At 37.1% G+C, this 14,759-nt stretch overlaps 1 protein-coding gene across 1 annotated transcript; it reads left to right on the top strand.

The window, feature by feature from the left end:
- Positions 1–26: 26 nt before the first annotated feature.
- On the top strand, positions 27–11,877 carry LOC139144641 (cyclin-dependent kinase 2-associated protein 1-like). Its single transcript, XM_070715348.1, has 3 exons — positions 27–190; positions 4,169–4,354; positions 10,212–11,877. The coding sequence occupies exons 1-3, from the start codon at positions 154–156 to the stop codon at positions 10,277–10,279; spliced, it is 291 nt and encodes a 96-aa protein (XP_070571449.1). The 5' UTR covers positions 27–153; the 3' UTR covers positions 10,280–11,877.
- Positions 11,878–14,759: the final 2,882 nt, after the last annotated feature.

Below are 14,759 nucleotides of genomic sequence, written 5' to 3'. Positions count from 1 at the left end.
TGTTGACCTTTGAACCGGAAATGTAACTTTGAGTGATGCATTGTGGGCTACTACAACATTGGAAAGTTCCTTCGCCATTTCCGCTTTGTTCTCACCTCTCATCGCTCAAGTGACGTTATTGCTTATTTTTCGAGCGCTGTTGTTCATTTCTCAATGGATCCATCGACTTCGACGTTTAATCGCTCAAGCGGTAAGTTATCGAGTTCACAAAGCAAACCAGAAACTGAGCAGAAATGAAGATCCATTAGAGAAAACACGCCGCCGGGCGGCGCGGTACATGATGAGAACGTTCAGTGCGATGAGACCTAGTGAATATTAGCTGCAAAATTGTAGCTCTACGGTGAGGCAGTCGGTGAGTTTTGGTTTTTGCGACCTCGCTCACCAATAGAGCTACAATGCCGAAGGCCCTGAAGCATACAAAATAAGCACGCTGCACATGGCACGGCATTTTGATGTAAAATCCCATATATTTACTGCATTTGGTCGTACTGATTTATCACTACTGAAGATTAAACACTATACTACACTAACCTTGTCGTGTATGGGGTTTGGTATTTGTTCAAATACGTCGATCGCGTTCCAAAAACATTTCTTGGAGCCGCCATTACCAACTTCCGGTAATGGCGGCTCCCATAAACACGCTCAATGTTTATGGAACGCAATCGATGTGTTTGCGCTAATACCAAACCCCATAAACGACAAGGTTAGTGTAGTATAGTGTTTAGTATTCAGTAGTGATAAATCGGTACGACCAAATGCAGTAAATATGTGGGATTTTACATCAAAATGCCGCGCAATGTGTGGCGCGCTTATTTTGTATGCTACAGGGCCTTCGGCATTGTAGCTCTACTGGTGAGCAAGGTCGCAAAAACCAAAACTCACCAACCGCCTCACTGTAGAGCTACAATTTTGCAGCTAAGTGAATATAAGACCTAGTAGTAGACCTCTACTGGCCTGCGATCGTAACATTGTACCCGGCCCGTCTCCATTTATGTAATATAATAATAGGTAATAATGAGAAGTTAGATTTCATGATGTAGGGTATCAACACCATTATCTCTTCTGTGCCATTGTTTTATCACATAGAGCTAGTAGAGGGACTGTTGTTTTATGTACGGGTATGGCTAGCTGTGGGTCCATAGCTGTGGTGTTTTCAGACGGGATTCCTGCCTATTAAGGACTGGTTTTGACTTTTATGATTTTAGCCCCGCCACCACAGCTATGGGAAAATGCGTAGAATAGCGTCCACGTTACGCCCGACAGCACCCTTGTCGCAACTTTGTTCGGCGATATTTCGAAAAGTTTCCATCCAAATTACAAATTGCCAACACTCATCGACAACTTGGTTATTAGGGACTCAGCACGACCAGAAATTCGCTTAAAATTCACTGAAATATCGCCGTTTTTCTAGCTTCAACCGACATGACTACCCGAAGACCGCCATTTTGCTGGCGTAAAACTGTTGTTCGAGGCTCTCTGCAGAACGTCACTACAACGACGTAGGGGTGACCTCTCAACTTATAAAAATCAAACTGAGTATTTATCGTGTGATATCGATGACCATCGTTTGTCCTATGGACATTGCCAGTCTCACATAACTGAAATCAAACTTTAACTTGGGGAAAAAATAGTTCAGTCCTGGGATCTGTGATTGTTCATGCGGCGCAGATGCCGGCTGTAATCTCTCAGTTTGTTTTTATAAGTTGAGAGGTCACCGCTACGTCACTGTAGTTGATGTCTATTTTTGTACATCCATGGTTGAAACATTCTCTGCTATGCGTGTTGCTAAAGTTGACCTCCAGTACCTAAAGTTTCAGACCTTATTTACTTTTTTAATTCTTGTTTTTCTGGTTTAAATATTTCTTGTTGTTTTTCTGGTTGTACTGTGCAGAAATCATTGTCATAACATCAATGTAGAATTTTCCTGCACTGAACAGATAGAAACAACCCTTATTGTTGATATTTGGTATGTACCGATTCTGATCAAATTTGAGCGACACCGTATAATTGCGGTATTTTTTTAAAATATCGTCATGAAAACAATATAAACAGTTATATAGGTAGGCCATATGGTGAATGCTTACTAGTATTACGTAGATTGTACTTATCATATATTCTTTCTGATTATAATTTTAGCATTTTTTGAATGAGTCCGAGGTTCTGATTTAGTTATTTGTACATTTCTCTCAAACATCAGATGACGCAGTTCTATCAAGCACTAAAGAGCCTGATCCCTCCTCTAATGTACAATCTAAGTGCAATGAGAAATGAGTAATAAAATGAGCAGACTGCAGGTGACTTAAGATTAAATGTTAAATCTTTACTGCAAATAAAACCATAAGTGTGTCATAAATAATACAAACAAAACAAAATCATCTTTGCCACGTCTAAGACACACAACAAAAGTGCTGTTTCAGTCTCAGCTAAATGTTCAATGAATTAGTCAAATGTCACCCCAGATGCCACCAGAGAACACCATTTCCACTCCAAAATTTCATTTTTCGCTTTGCGAGAGGGGGGACACCCCCTCTCGCGTGCTCCCCCACTCATCCGCTACACTCTCTCCCTCGCAGTCTACCCGTCTACTTTCTTAAAATACCTGGCACTGAATAAGTAGCTGTATTTGTAAAATTTACAAAAATACAGCAGTAATAAAGACCTTTCAAATGTCGGTTTACCCAGCTACATTATCAGCAGTTCTCTCATAATGGTTGAAAAAGGTGAACCAAACAAAATGAAATTCGAAGTAAAAACAAAATATAAATGTAACAGCTCAGGCTGTAACCAGTATCCAACCATACAGTATGACAGTTGCACTAGGATATCTGACAGGGAAGAATTTGAAAGAACAGGGGGAGAACATACAAGATGCTTAGTGGAAGAATGCCAGAGGGGGTTTCACCTCTTGCGTGGAAGATTTTGAGAAATTTATGTGTGTAATAGTGCAGTCTGGTACAATCTGAGAGGTGTGTTCACTTTGTTTTTAGCATGTGAAACTGTTAGAGAATGACATACGACACCCCAAGGGGTAGAGCATGAGAGAGGGGGTGTCCCCACTCTCACATCAAAAATTTTGGGAAATTGATGTTTGCTTGAGTCACAATATTCAACAATCAAGCATTGACATTACATTTTGTAAATATATCTGGTTAAAACAGTTCTAAGTTTGCATTGAACTTGCAGATCAGAGAATACAGAGGATTGGCAAATCTGTGATTTCATTGTGTCATTTGCAAAATCTTACATTTCTTTAAATGGTATGAATGGACCAACAGTCAACGTCTGTATTTTTCTTAATCCATTTATTGTGTTTTTGCAACTTTGATATTATACAGCCGGAGAAATACTGGCTGACATTTTTTTTTATGTCAAGAGCTCAATGAAGTCTTTCCCCAGGATACCCCCAGTTTTCAGTAAATGGAATCGAGGACTTGTAGATGTACTTGAACAAATAGCGTTGTTGAAAATATTTCCATAGTGTGAAAAGTGTTGTTATTGTTGACAATTAAATTTCATTTTTGATAGTGATATACATGCAATTGCCATCCCATAGTCAACCCTCTTATTGTCAGTTTCATCTGTCACGGTCAGGTCCAGTCACAGAGTGCGTGTCAGCAGTGTGTTTGTGCCACAGTAGCGTGTCTATGTATGTATATTATGTATGTATGTATGTGCAACAGCTGTATTTGTGTTCCACCAGTGTATTTGTGTGTGTGCATCACAGGCTTGCAGTGTATATGTATGTACCACCGCAGAGTATATAGCACAGCTGAGTTTGTGTTATAGCAGTGTGTGTGTGTGTGTGTCACAGTTGTGACACACACACACACAGTGATCTTCCTAATGCTGACTTTGATGACTTATTGTCAGTGTATTCACAGTGATCTTCCTAATGCTGACTTTGATGACTTGCCGTGAAAAAGGTCATAGTACATTGCAGGAATGCTAATTATTTTGATCTCTGTCCCATGTTGCCATTGTAATTGAACATGTAGAATTTCTATTTCTAAATAAATAAACTCTTTGGAACAAATATTTTTCTATTGTAATGAAGATAAAAGATCTATGGATGGAGGCATGGCTGTGGAGTGAGTGTTGGCGTGTCGTGTCATGATTCACATTTTTATCTAATAGTAATGGTACATGTTATTTTCTGTTTTACTGGTAGGGGGTGCACCAATAACGTTTCCATCGCTCACAGCACAACAACTTCAAAATTTACAGAGTATTCATTCAAGACAAGCCCATCCACAGAGCAAATATGCTGAACTCTTAGCTGTTATTGAGGACATGGGCAGAGATATGAGACCAACTTATGCCGGCAGTAAAAGTTCAACAGAGAGACTCAAAAGAGGTATGTGTACAAAATGTACATGTGTTGGCTTGGATGTCATCCATAGTTCTATAGATATTCCATCATTCATTATGATTTGTATCCTCAGAGATTCCTCAGTGAAGTCTGGCATGTCTGTTATGTGTACACAAATTTATTTTTTATATTACTTTGTCAAGAGCTCTCATAAAATTACTCTTCTGATTAACTTAGTTGCTTATAGAAAGTGTAAACCAATAAATAGATTAATTAAAAAAAGTGGACTAGTTTTAAAAATTCCAAGAACACACTTTATAGTGCACATTTTCACAGTTCATATTTTGAAGGATTTGAAAAAAGGTAAGAGTCAGAGGAGATTGCATGTGTCAGAAATTTTCAAACCATTTTGTCCTTCATACATGTAGCTTTCAATAGAGAATGACACTTTAGTTGGATATAACTTGCTTCCAGATGCATTTGTAGTATCTGCAGACCATTTTTGTGGATATTGTGAAAATTATACTGAAATAGCTAAACACACATTGGATATTATTAAAATAATTATTTGGATGCTTTGCATTGCTACATATATGTAGAACAGATAATGTTAGACTGGCAACCTTCAATGGTACAAATCAAAGAGAATTTTGGGTATTGTGAGGTATTTTGTGAAGTCTTGTGCATCAAACCATGGAGGTAAAATGAGTAGAAGTAACAATGACTATTGTTTTCACTGAGAACCTTTATCCCTTTTCCTGCCAGACAGTATCACTTCTCCATCAGCCAAGTCAGTAAACTGCCAGACAGTATCACTTCCCCATCAGCCAAGTCAGTAAACTGCCAGACAGTATCACTTCCCCATCAGCCAAGTCAGTAAACTGCCAGACAGTATCACTTCCCCATCAGCCAAGTCAGTAAACTGCCAGACAGTTACTTCGTTCATACAGGCAAAAATTGAAACGTTTCAGCGACTTTATTTGTGATTTGTAAACACAGGGATTAATAGTTTGGGTCCGCTCGTGTCCATACTCACAAAATTAAGCCATTGCTTTGATATTTAAGACGTCTTAATGCGCCCTCTCGAGTTCAAAAGGTGTGTATGGCCAAGCATACTGCATAACAAGATGGCTGAAACGAACGACGTCGTACTGGCTGTAAAGAATGTGAAAGAGGCTCCCCACCGAACTATCCAAATGTTTTTGTGTCGAGTTTGTGTTTTATTCGTTTCTAAATTGTGTTCCTACATTCTTATCCGATTGTTTGTGTTAATAAAAATGTTTGTTTCGCCTCGCCATAAGCTTTCCTCACACAACAAAACATTACCGTCCACACTAATCCAAACTTCCCTACAAATATCCGAGGCGAAACAAACATTTTTATTAACACAAACAATCGGATAAGAATGTAGGAACACATTTTAAAACGAATCAAACACAAACTTAATGACTCAATCGAATATTTCTGTTCCCAATTAATAAATCATATAGACAATCTCAATTCTCGGTTTATGGCAATTTTTGTCGACTGATAAAAGTCTTTTCATCTTCAACATTCCATTCTAATTTCACCTACGGTATATAATATCCTAACCTCCTGTGACTTTCCTTCTAAACGTTGATTTGCCTTGTGCACCAAAGAGATGCTGTATTTATGCCAAACGATGAAAAAATATGTGAAGAAATAACCATGTATCAGTCAGTACGGCAGGCGAAACCCGGACGGCCATACCGATTGGAGACAGAGCAGAGTAGATCGAAACGCAAACGGGGTGTTATTATAGGAAAGGCGGTGACTTATTTTACAGCTGAATAAAATGCTGTCTCTGGTTGTGTAAGTCTGTTGATCGAAATATATATTTTGTTCCCAGTTGATTAATCATGGGGGATGGCAGTCTCGATCTCCCTTTATGGTTCGATATTTACTGACTCGTTCCCTCTCATTTTTGTCAATCAATGAAAGCATTTTCGTCTTCCATATTCAATATTACTTTGACCGATGTTACATCCTGACCTATACTGTCATTAGTTTTGACCAACGTACAAAGATATTGCCCATGCGTCCGGCTGATGAGATGTTTTGCAAAACGGTGAAGAATGGGGGCCCGGGAGACATCGATGTCAGTCTTTCCGGACTGTTTACATGTAGCTAATAGGGATATCAAAGGAGATGAATCAGTTAGTTGAATAAAACATAACTTTTCGGACTTATTTTATGTCAATTTTGTCAATGTCGGACTTTTGATTCAAGAGAAACCAGAATCACCTACAGAGATGTCTGTATTAAACACGACGAACAATTGGGAATAGTTTGTTATGCTACTGTCGGCCTCAGTCGTGGTGTCTCTCCCATAAAATTTCGAAGCTATAGGTCTACACTTGTCGTTTCGATTCACAGGTAGCGGTACACCGATGACCAGATATTGTACTGTTCTTAAAACTAGTCTAAGCAATTTTACGACACTGCACTATTTGCCATCGTGTCTCCCGTGAACGTCCTTGAATCTATGGACGTGACCATTGTTTTACTGCGCCCATTAGAGTGTAAACCCCTGTTCGTTACCAGCAGAATACTTTTTAAAGTTCTGTACATCAGTGTACACTGTGTGTATAAGCCCTAAACCTAGTTTAATTCAATTATGGAAAGGTATTAAAGAATAAAGGGTCGTTACAGTTGCTAAAATTGCGAGAAAAACGGCACTTTTTACTCAAATAGTCCTATTCACAAGCTCTATTTTTTTAAATCACGTCCATGGTGTGCTGTTGATTTTCATTCTTTCGTGCAATTTCATTCGCTTGAAGCAATTATCCTTTCATTTGACTGCTCTGTGGGACTCTTCTGAATATGTGTTTTGGATAAAAAGAACTCTACAGTGAAAGACATAAACTTCGACGGTGATAGGTATACAATATCGGTTCTCGACGGTGATAGATATACAATATCGGTTCGATGTGTGAAGATATACAGATTACCAGTTATTTTAGAAGTTCTCATGACTAGTAAAAATAATTCTGCGCGCCACTTATTGATAATTTCTTCTTGTGAACGTCCTTGAATCCGTGACCACGACCATTGTTTTCGAAGTGTTCGACGGTGGATGATCGGTAGATTAATGAAGATATATGTTACTGAACTATCGTGTGATTGTTTAATAGCATGGTTAGGTAATAGACGGTGTAGTCTGTAGAGGCGATACGGCGAAATTCCACGGCCCAAGGGAGCGTACATCGCATGGTTTCTTACAACGAACCATAGACAGAGCCGTCGGTTTCCATAGCTACTACGTGAAATCCGGCCTCACCGATGTCCCGGGCCGATGTCCCTGTCCTGATTCGGAGAACAACTTTCAAGCTGCGTGTTGAGGTTCAGATGTCCGATTTTTTCATATTCAAAAGGCTTATTGATTTACAGAGAACGCCCGTCTTGTTTTTAGCTTTAACTTAGCGCAAGATGGCAATTGAAAATTCAAAGCCAAATAGCCAGTGGAAAAAAATAGACGACTCGCTCTCACCAGCGGTCGAGGTCGCAATGAAAAAAAAATCGAAGTCTCTGAAATCGGTATCATTGCTCCGCCATGTTTATTGTTGGTTGTACGGCCAGTTTAAAGTCACAGACTTTCTTCAAGGTAAAGTTCATATAATTGCCATACCGCGAAGTTCCCTGTGCATTTCAATATGTCTATTTGGAAGCAAAAGCGCCACGGACATTCGATCGATGGTGATGAACTTTCTCCAGGGCGTGACATGTCATCAGTTACGAACTTTACCGGTTTTCGATACGAAATATGCAATATATTATCAGCGTTGTTCACGTTGTGTTTTGAGTTTGATATGGAATATAACAGGAAAACACTAACAATTAGAGTGACGATAGAGACCATGCCCGATACGGAAAAATTGACATCAACTACTTGCAATGAGCAGTGACCTGAAACTTCAGACTGATATATAAATGTCGACAATATAAAACATTGAAATGCCGGAGAGAGAGAGGTTTACGCGGTCGCGAACTGATTATACTCTTTCGGATATGACTTCGGTGTAGACGATACACAGACATCGAAAATGTACACCTACTTTCCAGAAATTCGACTAATCTTATAATAAAGAGTGGAACAAATCCAAAAGTGTTGGTGGAAGTAAATCTTCAGATGTTGGTTTTCTAAAGTTAGATAATACTTACAGAAATATGGTCGTCATAGTCTTCTTTTAAAAACTATTTTATCTTCAACACCACGTTTCTTATGATCGGTGATGTCATTTTTTATTATTTTTACAAACTTTCAATGCATCAAACGCTATAAGACTATCTCATCTGCCTGTCAAGGAGTTACAATATATTTCCAAGGGCTGGCACACGATGTCAACTTACGTGTCGTCCGTCGAGCGGCCGGTGGCAGTCTCACAGATTGTTCCGTTTGTAATCGCGGCCACTTTGATTTTGATGTGACACCAACGTGCGTTTGAGGTTTTTTTGTTACGAAATTTGTCGACCTCACAAAATTTCACAGTCCATGCTTTGAAGCAGTCTCAACATGGCAAAAATGTCTCGCTTAAATTTCATCCTCGTCGTTCCAAATTAAATTCGACCACTAAATTATTTCGGCAGTTTTAATTTCCTATTAATTCGACGTTTTTCAAATCGTAATGAATTTTTTCTGGTCGAATTGATAGGGTTTTTGGTAGCAAGCTTATCTCTTCGTCGGACCAGTATACCGCGAGATGTAGTACTGTGTTCGGCAGCCATGGCGAAAGTGAATATTGTATATTGGTTGTTGTTTGTTTTATGTTACAATACCTGTCGCGTGAGGGCGTTTGAAACGCTTCTGAAGCGGCTCAGTCTGTCCACACAGCGATTTGCGGATAGAGTTAATCCCTACAACGGCTCTGGTCGGGCCGACTAAACCGTCTCAAATCTGAAACGCTTCAGAACCATTTCGGAGTGTCCACACATAACTTTCTGTGTCAGTATTGGCCCAGAACCGTTTCAGAGACGTTTCAATGGCCTGTGTATGAACGGCATAAGTATCACTTCCCCATCAGCCAAGTCAGTAAACTGCCAGACAGTATCACTTCCCCATCAGCCAAGTCAGTAAAAAGTGGTATTGAGCCAAAACATGACATATTTTCACCCACTTTGTTTGGTCTGTTTTAGCATCTTTAGTCCAAAAAAATCAAGTTTACAGTATTTATGTTTTCAACAGCTGTCAAATGTACAGTATTCTTAAAATACACCATATGGAATATGTTGTGTTTCATTAATTTTAACCATCTTAACCTGATGGTGAAATATGGACTTGGCAGGAAAAGGGTTATAGTTTGTGCAGCTGAGCACTCTTTTTCAGTTTTCAAAAATAGACAAGAGATGTTGATTTTTGCAGTCTTTTGCGGAACACTAAAAAATTACATACAAAATCATACCTTACATTCTACAAAATGAAGATCAAACATCACAATCATTCAAGACATTGTGTGTATTACTTGCTGTATGCATGATTCTATCCAGGCTGAAGATACATTGTAAGCATCACTAAGATGTGAAAGTCACCTCATCCAAGATATGCGCATTTTGCTTTATTAAGATAGTATGTACCTCAAAAGTGAAAGAAACTTTTGCCCAAACTTTCCTTAAGGAATCTTTGAACCATTCTCTTTCAAAATCAAGAATAAAAGTTTGAGAGTGGTAATATCTGTCCCCGAGGCGCATTCTACCTTAACCTGTAAACTTGAAACATGAGCATGCTGTCTTATTAACTATATTTCAGTTTGTGGATTAGTTTTAGGATCTATTTCAAGAGGTATACAAAAACACAAAAAGGAATATTTGATACACTTTGATACACAATGCACAATATGTGAAATGACAATTTCTTACGGTAAAAATATCTTCTTTTTTTTATCAGGAATCGTGCATGCAAGGGCGCTTGTAAGGGAATGCCTAGCAGAGGCTGAGAGAAGTGCCAGAATGTGAAGTCAAGAAACTGAAATAAACTCATCAATTCTATCTTCCTTGATCTTACTTTACAATGCTTACATAAAACTTTATTTTTTGGCATTATTTATAGAGAAATCACTGCCAAATTATTTATGACACAGAAGCTGATGACAGAATCTTTTCAGCATCGTTTGAATAAACTTTCCTTTGAATCACAAAACTTACAATTTCTGTCAATACAGCATCTACAGTATTTGTGAAAGATAGCAGAAGTACATGGATCAATGCTGAATGCAATGATAAACTTACTGTGCATGATGATGTCATTAGATTCCAACCACTGTTGGATGTCATTGATCCTTGGATTAAGTGTTTATCTTGCAAGTCAGGTTGCTCCAAGTAGTCTGCACAAGAAATATAATTTCATAGTGAAGATTTCTCATATATTGCTCATGGCCAGTGATTTTTCTCTCCAGTTATATTTAATCCCAGACATATTTGATAGGTGTGACATGGATGCTTTTATCTCTGTAGTTGGTACAAGTAATATTTGTTATTTTAAATTTTTCATCGTCAAGAATTCCTTTTGGCATTTTTTATTTCATTACAATGTATATCAGCAAAACCGGAGACAACTAATTTACAGATGATTTTTCACAGAATTTAAATAAAGGCGTCCACTCTCATGCAATGTAAAACAACTTACACAAAAAATATATGAAAATCTTAGATTGTTGAAGTGGTTACAGTATCATCAGTTCATATGTTTTTAATTATTACATTGTGTTATCAACTTCATACTTAGTAAATTTCTTTCAGTCCTTACTAATTGTTTAATTTTTCACATTGATCATGTAATGAGAATATTACTTTCCACACCAATTTGGTCAATGTACCCATATCACGCAGCCAACAGATATGATCTTGGCTGTGATATTGATTTTTGCGTCCAGGTATCAAAATGTTTGTGCAGCAGTATGCCATAATTTGAGGTATTACCAAATATCACCTGTTCCTGTAGCAGCTTGAGTATCGTTGATACTGCATCGGACACTTGACTTTGTCTCGTGTCTGATGCAGTTTGAGAGTGGGGGAACACACACAGGCACACACACACACAGACACAGACACATACTCATATTTATGTAGTTCCATAATATTTCAATCTTCTTCCCTAATGAATTGGAATCAAGATGTTTACAGTGATATCAATCTGCTGCAACATAACATTGTGATGTAGTTTTTCAGATTCAAAATGCTTCGGAATTCCATACCTTTTTATAAATTTCTGTAAAGTATAGTGCATCGTCAATGTAACTTTGTACGTTGTGAGTTCAAACCCAATTGAAACCATTGTATTTCATATTCCTTTGAACTTTGCACTGACACAGTTCCACTTCATGGTGAAAAGTTTTCAAGACTGCTGAAAAGACGTTGTATGTGGTGGGTCAGAGGAGCCACTGTCCAAACATAGCAGAGAAAGAACAATCTGTAATAGTTCAATTTTTGGAGTGTCATGAAACCAAGAATCTGTGTAGCTCAGGAAACTCATTGATAACAAACCTTGTCGCCATGTATCCCTACATCTTGCTTGTTATTGTATTGATATTAAAATTTGAAATGTTCCTCTGATAGCTACTATTTCTGTTTGAATGTTTTCATTTTATAGTTTCCATTTAAACAACAGATTAATGAATACATTCTTTTTCTGTTACATTTGTTACTTTCATAGATTGTCTTTTCAATAGCCTCTTCTCAAACCATTTTCGAATTCATGATTGTGTTTTGCAACCTTCATAATGACAGAGGAGCGACCAAAATCACATTTGTGAAACTGCACTACTTTTATATTAATTTGAATAGGTATGGGGATAGGCAATTAATTAAATTAACATTCCTACTGAAGTATTTTCTCATGAATATTATTTTAATTTCATTGCCGAGCCCTATACCTATTCAAATTAATATAAAAGTTCTGCAGTTTCAAAAATTGTGAGGTATTGTCCTCTGGAGGAATGTAGCCTTTATTTTGTGATTTTGCCAACAAACAAACATACCCCTAAGAATGTATGCAAATTGACACTTTGATAGATCAGTATGTACAGGTCAACAGTCTTGAAAACAAGAATCTGGTAGTATTCTTCCTGAACTTAACCTTCACATCAGAAAATGCCTTATCAATTGACAAAAAGTCAAGACTAGTTAGGTTAAGATTTCGCTTTCTAGAATAGCTGCCTATATTTGAAATAAACCCAGGGTGACCTATCTGTATCAGTCACCAGCAGGTTTTTCCAGAAAATATTGCTGGCTTTGGCTTTTCCACATACAATGGCGATGTATACATGTACATCTTGAACCATACAACATCTGTTTAAACTCTTCCCTTGTGTGTCATCATCTGTTGTCACGGATTTGAATTTCTATTTGTGTTTCCATTCTGCTTCCCCCATGGCTTCAAATTCATCAGACTGGAAGAGATTGTCTGTCATAGCTTGATGACGTACTGGACAAATTTGTGAGCAAAGGTGACTAGATCAAACGAGAAGATGATTTAAAAAGCAAATGAGGTGACTTCATAAAATAGCCAAGATAACGTAAATACTCTAACTTGTAGTACATGTACTTATGTTTTATGACATTAAATCATATCAAAAAGAATACTTGAATGATAAATATAATTTTTGTGATTTTATAATGTATTAATCCTGGTGAAACCATGAAATACGAGTTATTATTTTCATTGCAGTAAGTTTGAAACGTAATCCAGTCCTTGAATTATAACCTACTTCACAAATAAAATATATGTGAACTGTTCAGCACTAAGTTGATTTCTTCGTAACCATTTTGATGAAATATCTGTGCACATTATACTTATTGTTTTAATAAGATCAGCTTTATTTCTTCAGACATTAGACATACAACTGATCGTAAGTGATTTACAGATGATTTATAAACTCTGAAATAATTCTGTTTCTCTTGACATAATGTAATATAATTCCTCAATCAATAATCTTATCACATTGTTTTGTTTTAAAATTTTTGCCTTGTATACTGAAAAAGTGCCACCATAATTATCATATTCAAAGCTTCAAACTTAGGCATACCTAGAAAATAACCGTATATAGCATGTTTCCATCACATGTTTAACTGGATATCGTATGTTTTGTTAAGGGCCTGAAAAACAGTCACCTGACATTGCTTTACTCCTGCACATTCAAAAAGAAAATGTTCACAGTCTTCAAGAGAAACTCATTGCTCACACATTGGAGAAGGCTCCTTCTCCCATCTAAATAAATTTGATCTGTGAGGTAATTTGTCATGCAAAAGAAACATAAACAGCGATTTTCTTGATTGTCATGTTTTTTACCTTACTTTACCATATCGGATGCCAACTGACACACTGACCAATTCTGTTTTCCCACACTGTTTTTGCATACAATATCCCTACACATCTCATCACAAGATTCCAGTAAAATCTTTACAAGAGAACATATAAACGTCCACATATTTTACTTTGTGGTTCTGTTTCAAAATAGTTTTTCTTTGTCAATTTACCACCAAGATAATTCTTAGAGTTCTCATACATTGCATCCATTGATATGGAATAGCGTTCTTTAGCGTTATATACTGTATAATCCAATACTCCTTTTGTCTGCAATCTATTCAAAAGATCACATTGCTGTTACAAATGACCATTGGTAAATAAATCAGAAATATGCATAAAACCAGCATCCATCCAATCAGTGAAAAATAATGGCTGGTTATTTACTGTAATGTTATGGTTGCCCCATTTTTTTTGCTCGCCCTCTGTGTTTGGCATTAACTCTATTTTACGCTCATTTATAACAATTTCATACTAACTATCAAAGATTCTTGCATAGAAATTTGGTAATTTTTTGGCAGCATATTTCAAGCATTTTTATGAAGATTATATGTAAAAACATTGCTGAAACCACCACATTTTTAAAAATAATAATCAATGACTACTTTCCATGTCTGATTTCCAATATTCACAAGCCTCTTCACCCATCTGCACTTCCATGCTTTTATAGTTGAACTTACATCCATCATTTGTATACCTCCTTGTTCAAATTTATTTTAATTTTAACCCTTTTCCCACTGCATAAAAAAATTATAAAATATATTGTTTAATCTCACCACTACATCTTTTGGTATTTCAATCATAGAGGCAATATAGGGGATTTTGGAAAAAGCAAGCCTCTTCAAAATTGTTATTTGCCCACATAAAGACAAGTATCTTTTCTTCAAACCGTTCAGTAACGCCCCTATTTTTTCCACCTTATTATCCCAATTTCGTGATCTCACTCTTTTTTGTCATGACCAAATATAATTCCCAAAGCTTTTATTGGCTTTTAGGCCATGGGATAAGACCTATATTATCCTTCTTTTCCAGGGCCCTAATTTAACCCTTCCGTTTTGTCTCTATTTAGTTTTAGCCCAGAGTACTTTCCATATTGATCAATGATGTTGAGTACTCGAGCCAACGATTTTACAT

The sequence above is a fragment of the Ptychodera flava genome, chromosome 12 (genome assembly GCF_041260155.1).
Source record: "Ptychodera flava strain L36383 chromosome 12, AS_Pfla_20210202, whole genome shotgun sequence".
NCBI classification, from domain to species: domain Eukaryota; kingdom Metazoa; phylum Hemichordata; class Enteropneusta; family Ptychoderidae; genus Ptychodera; species Ptychodera flava.
The sequence above is the reverse complement of the archived record's forward strand: the minus strand, read 5'-3'. Positions and strand labels throughout refer to the sequence as shown.

Excerpts from the sequence above, each read along its gene's own strand:
- LOC139144641 (XM_070715348.1), top strand. The coding sequence starts at position 154 with ATGGATCCATCGACTTCGACGTTTAATCGCTCAAGCG. Across the intron at positions 191-4,168 it reads GACGTTTAATCGCTCAAGCG|GGGGTGCACCAATAACGTTT; the intron begins GTAAGTTATCGA and ends TTTTACTGGTAG. Across the intron at positions 4,355-10,211 it reads AACAGAGAGACTCAAAAGAG|GAATCGTGCATGCAAGGGCG; the intron begins GTATGTGTACAA and ends TTTTTTTATCAG.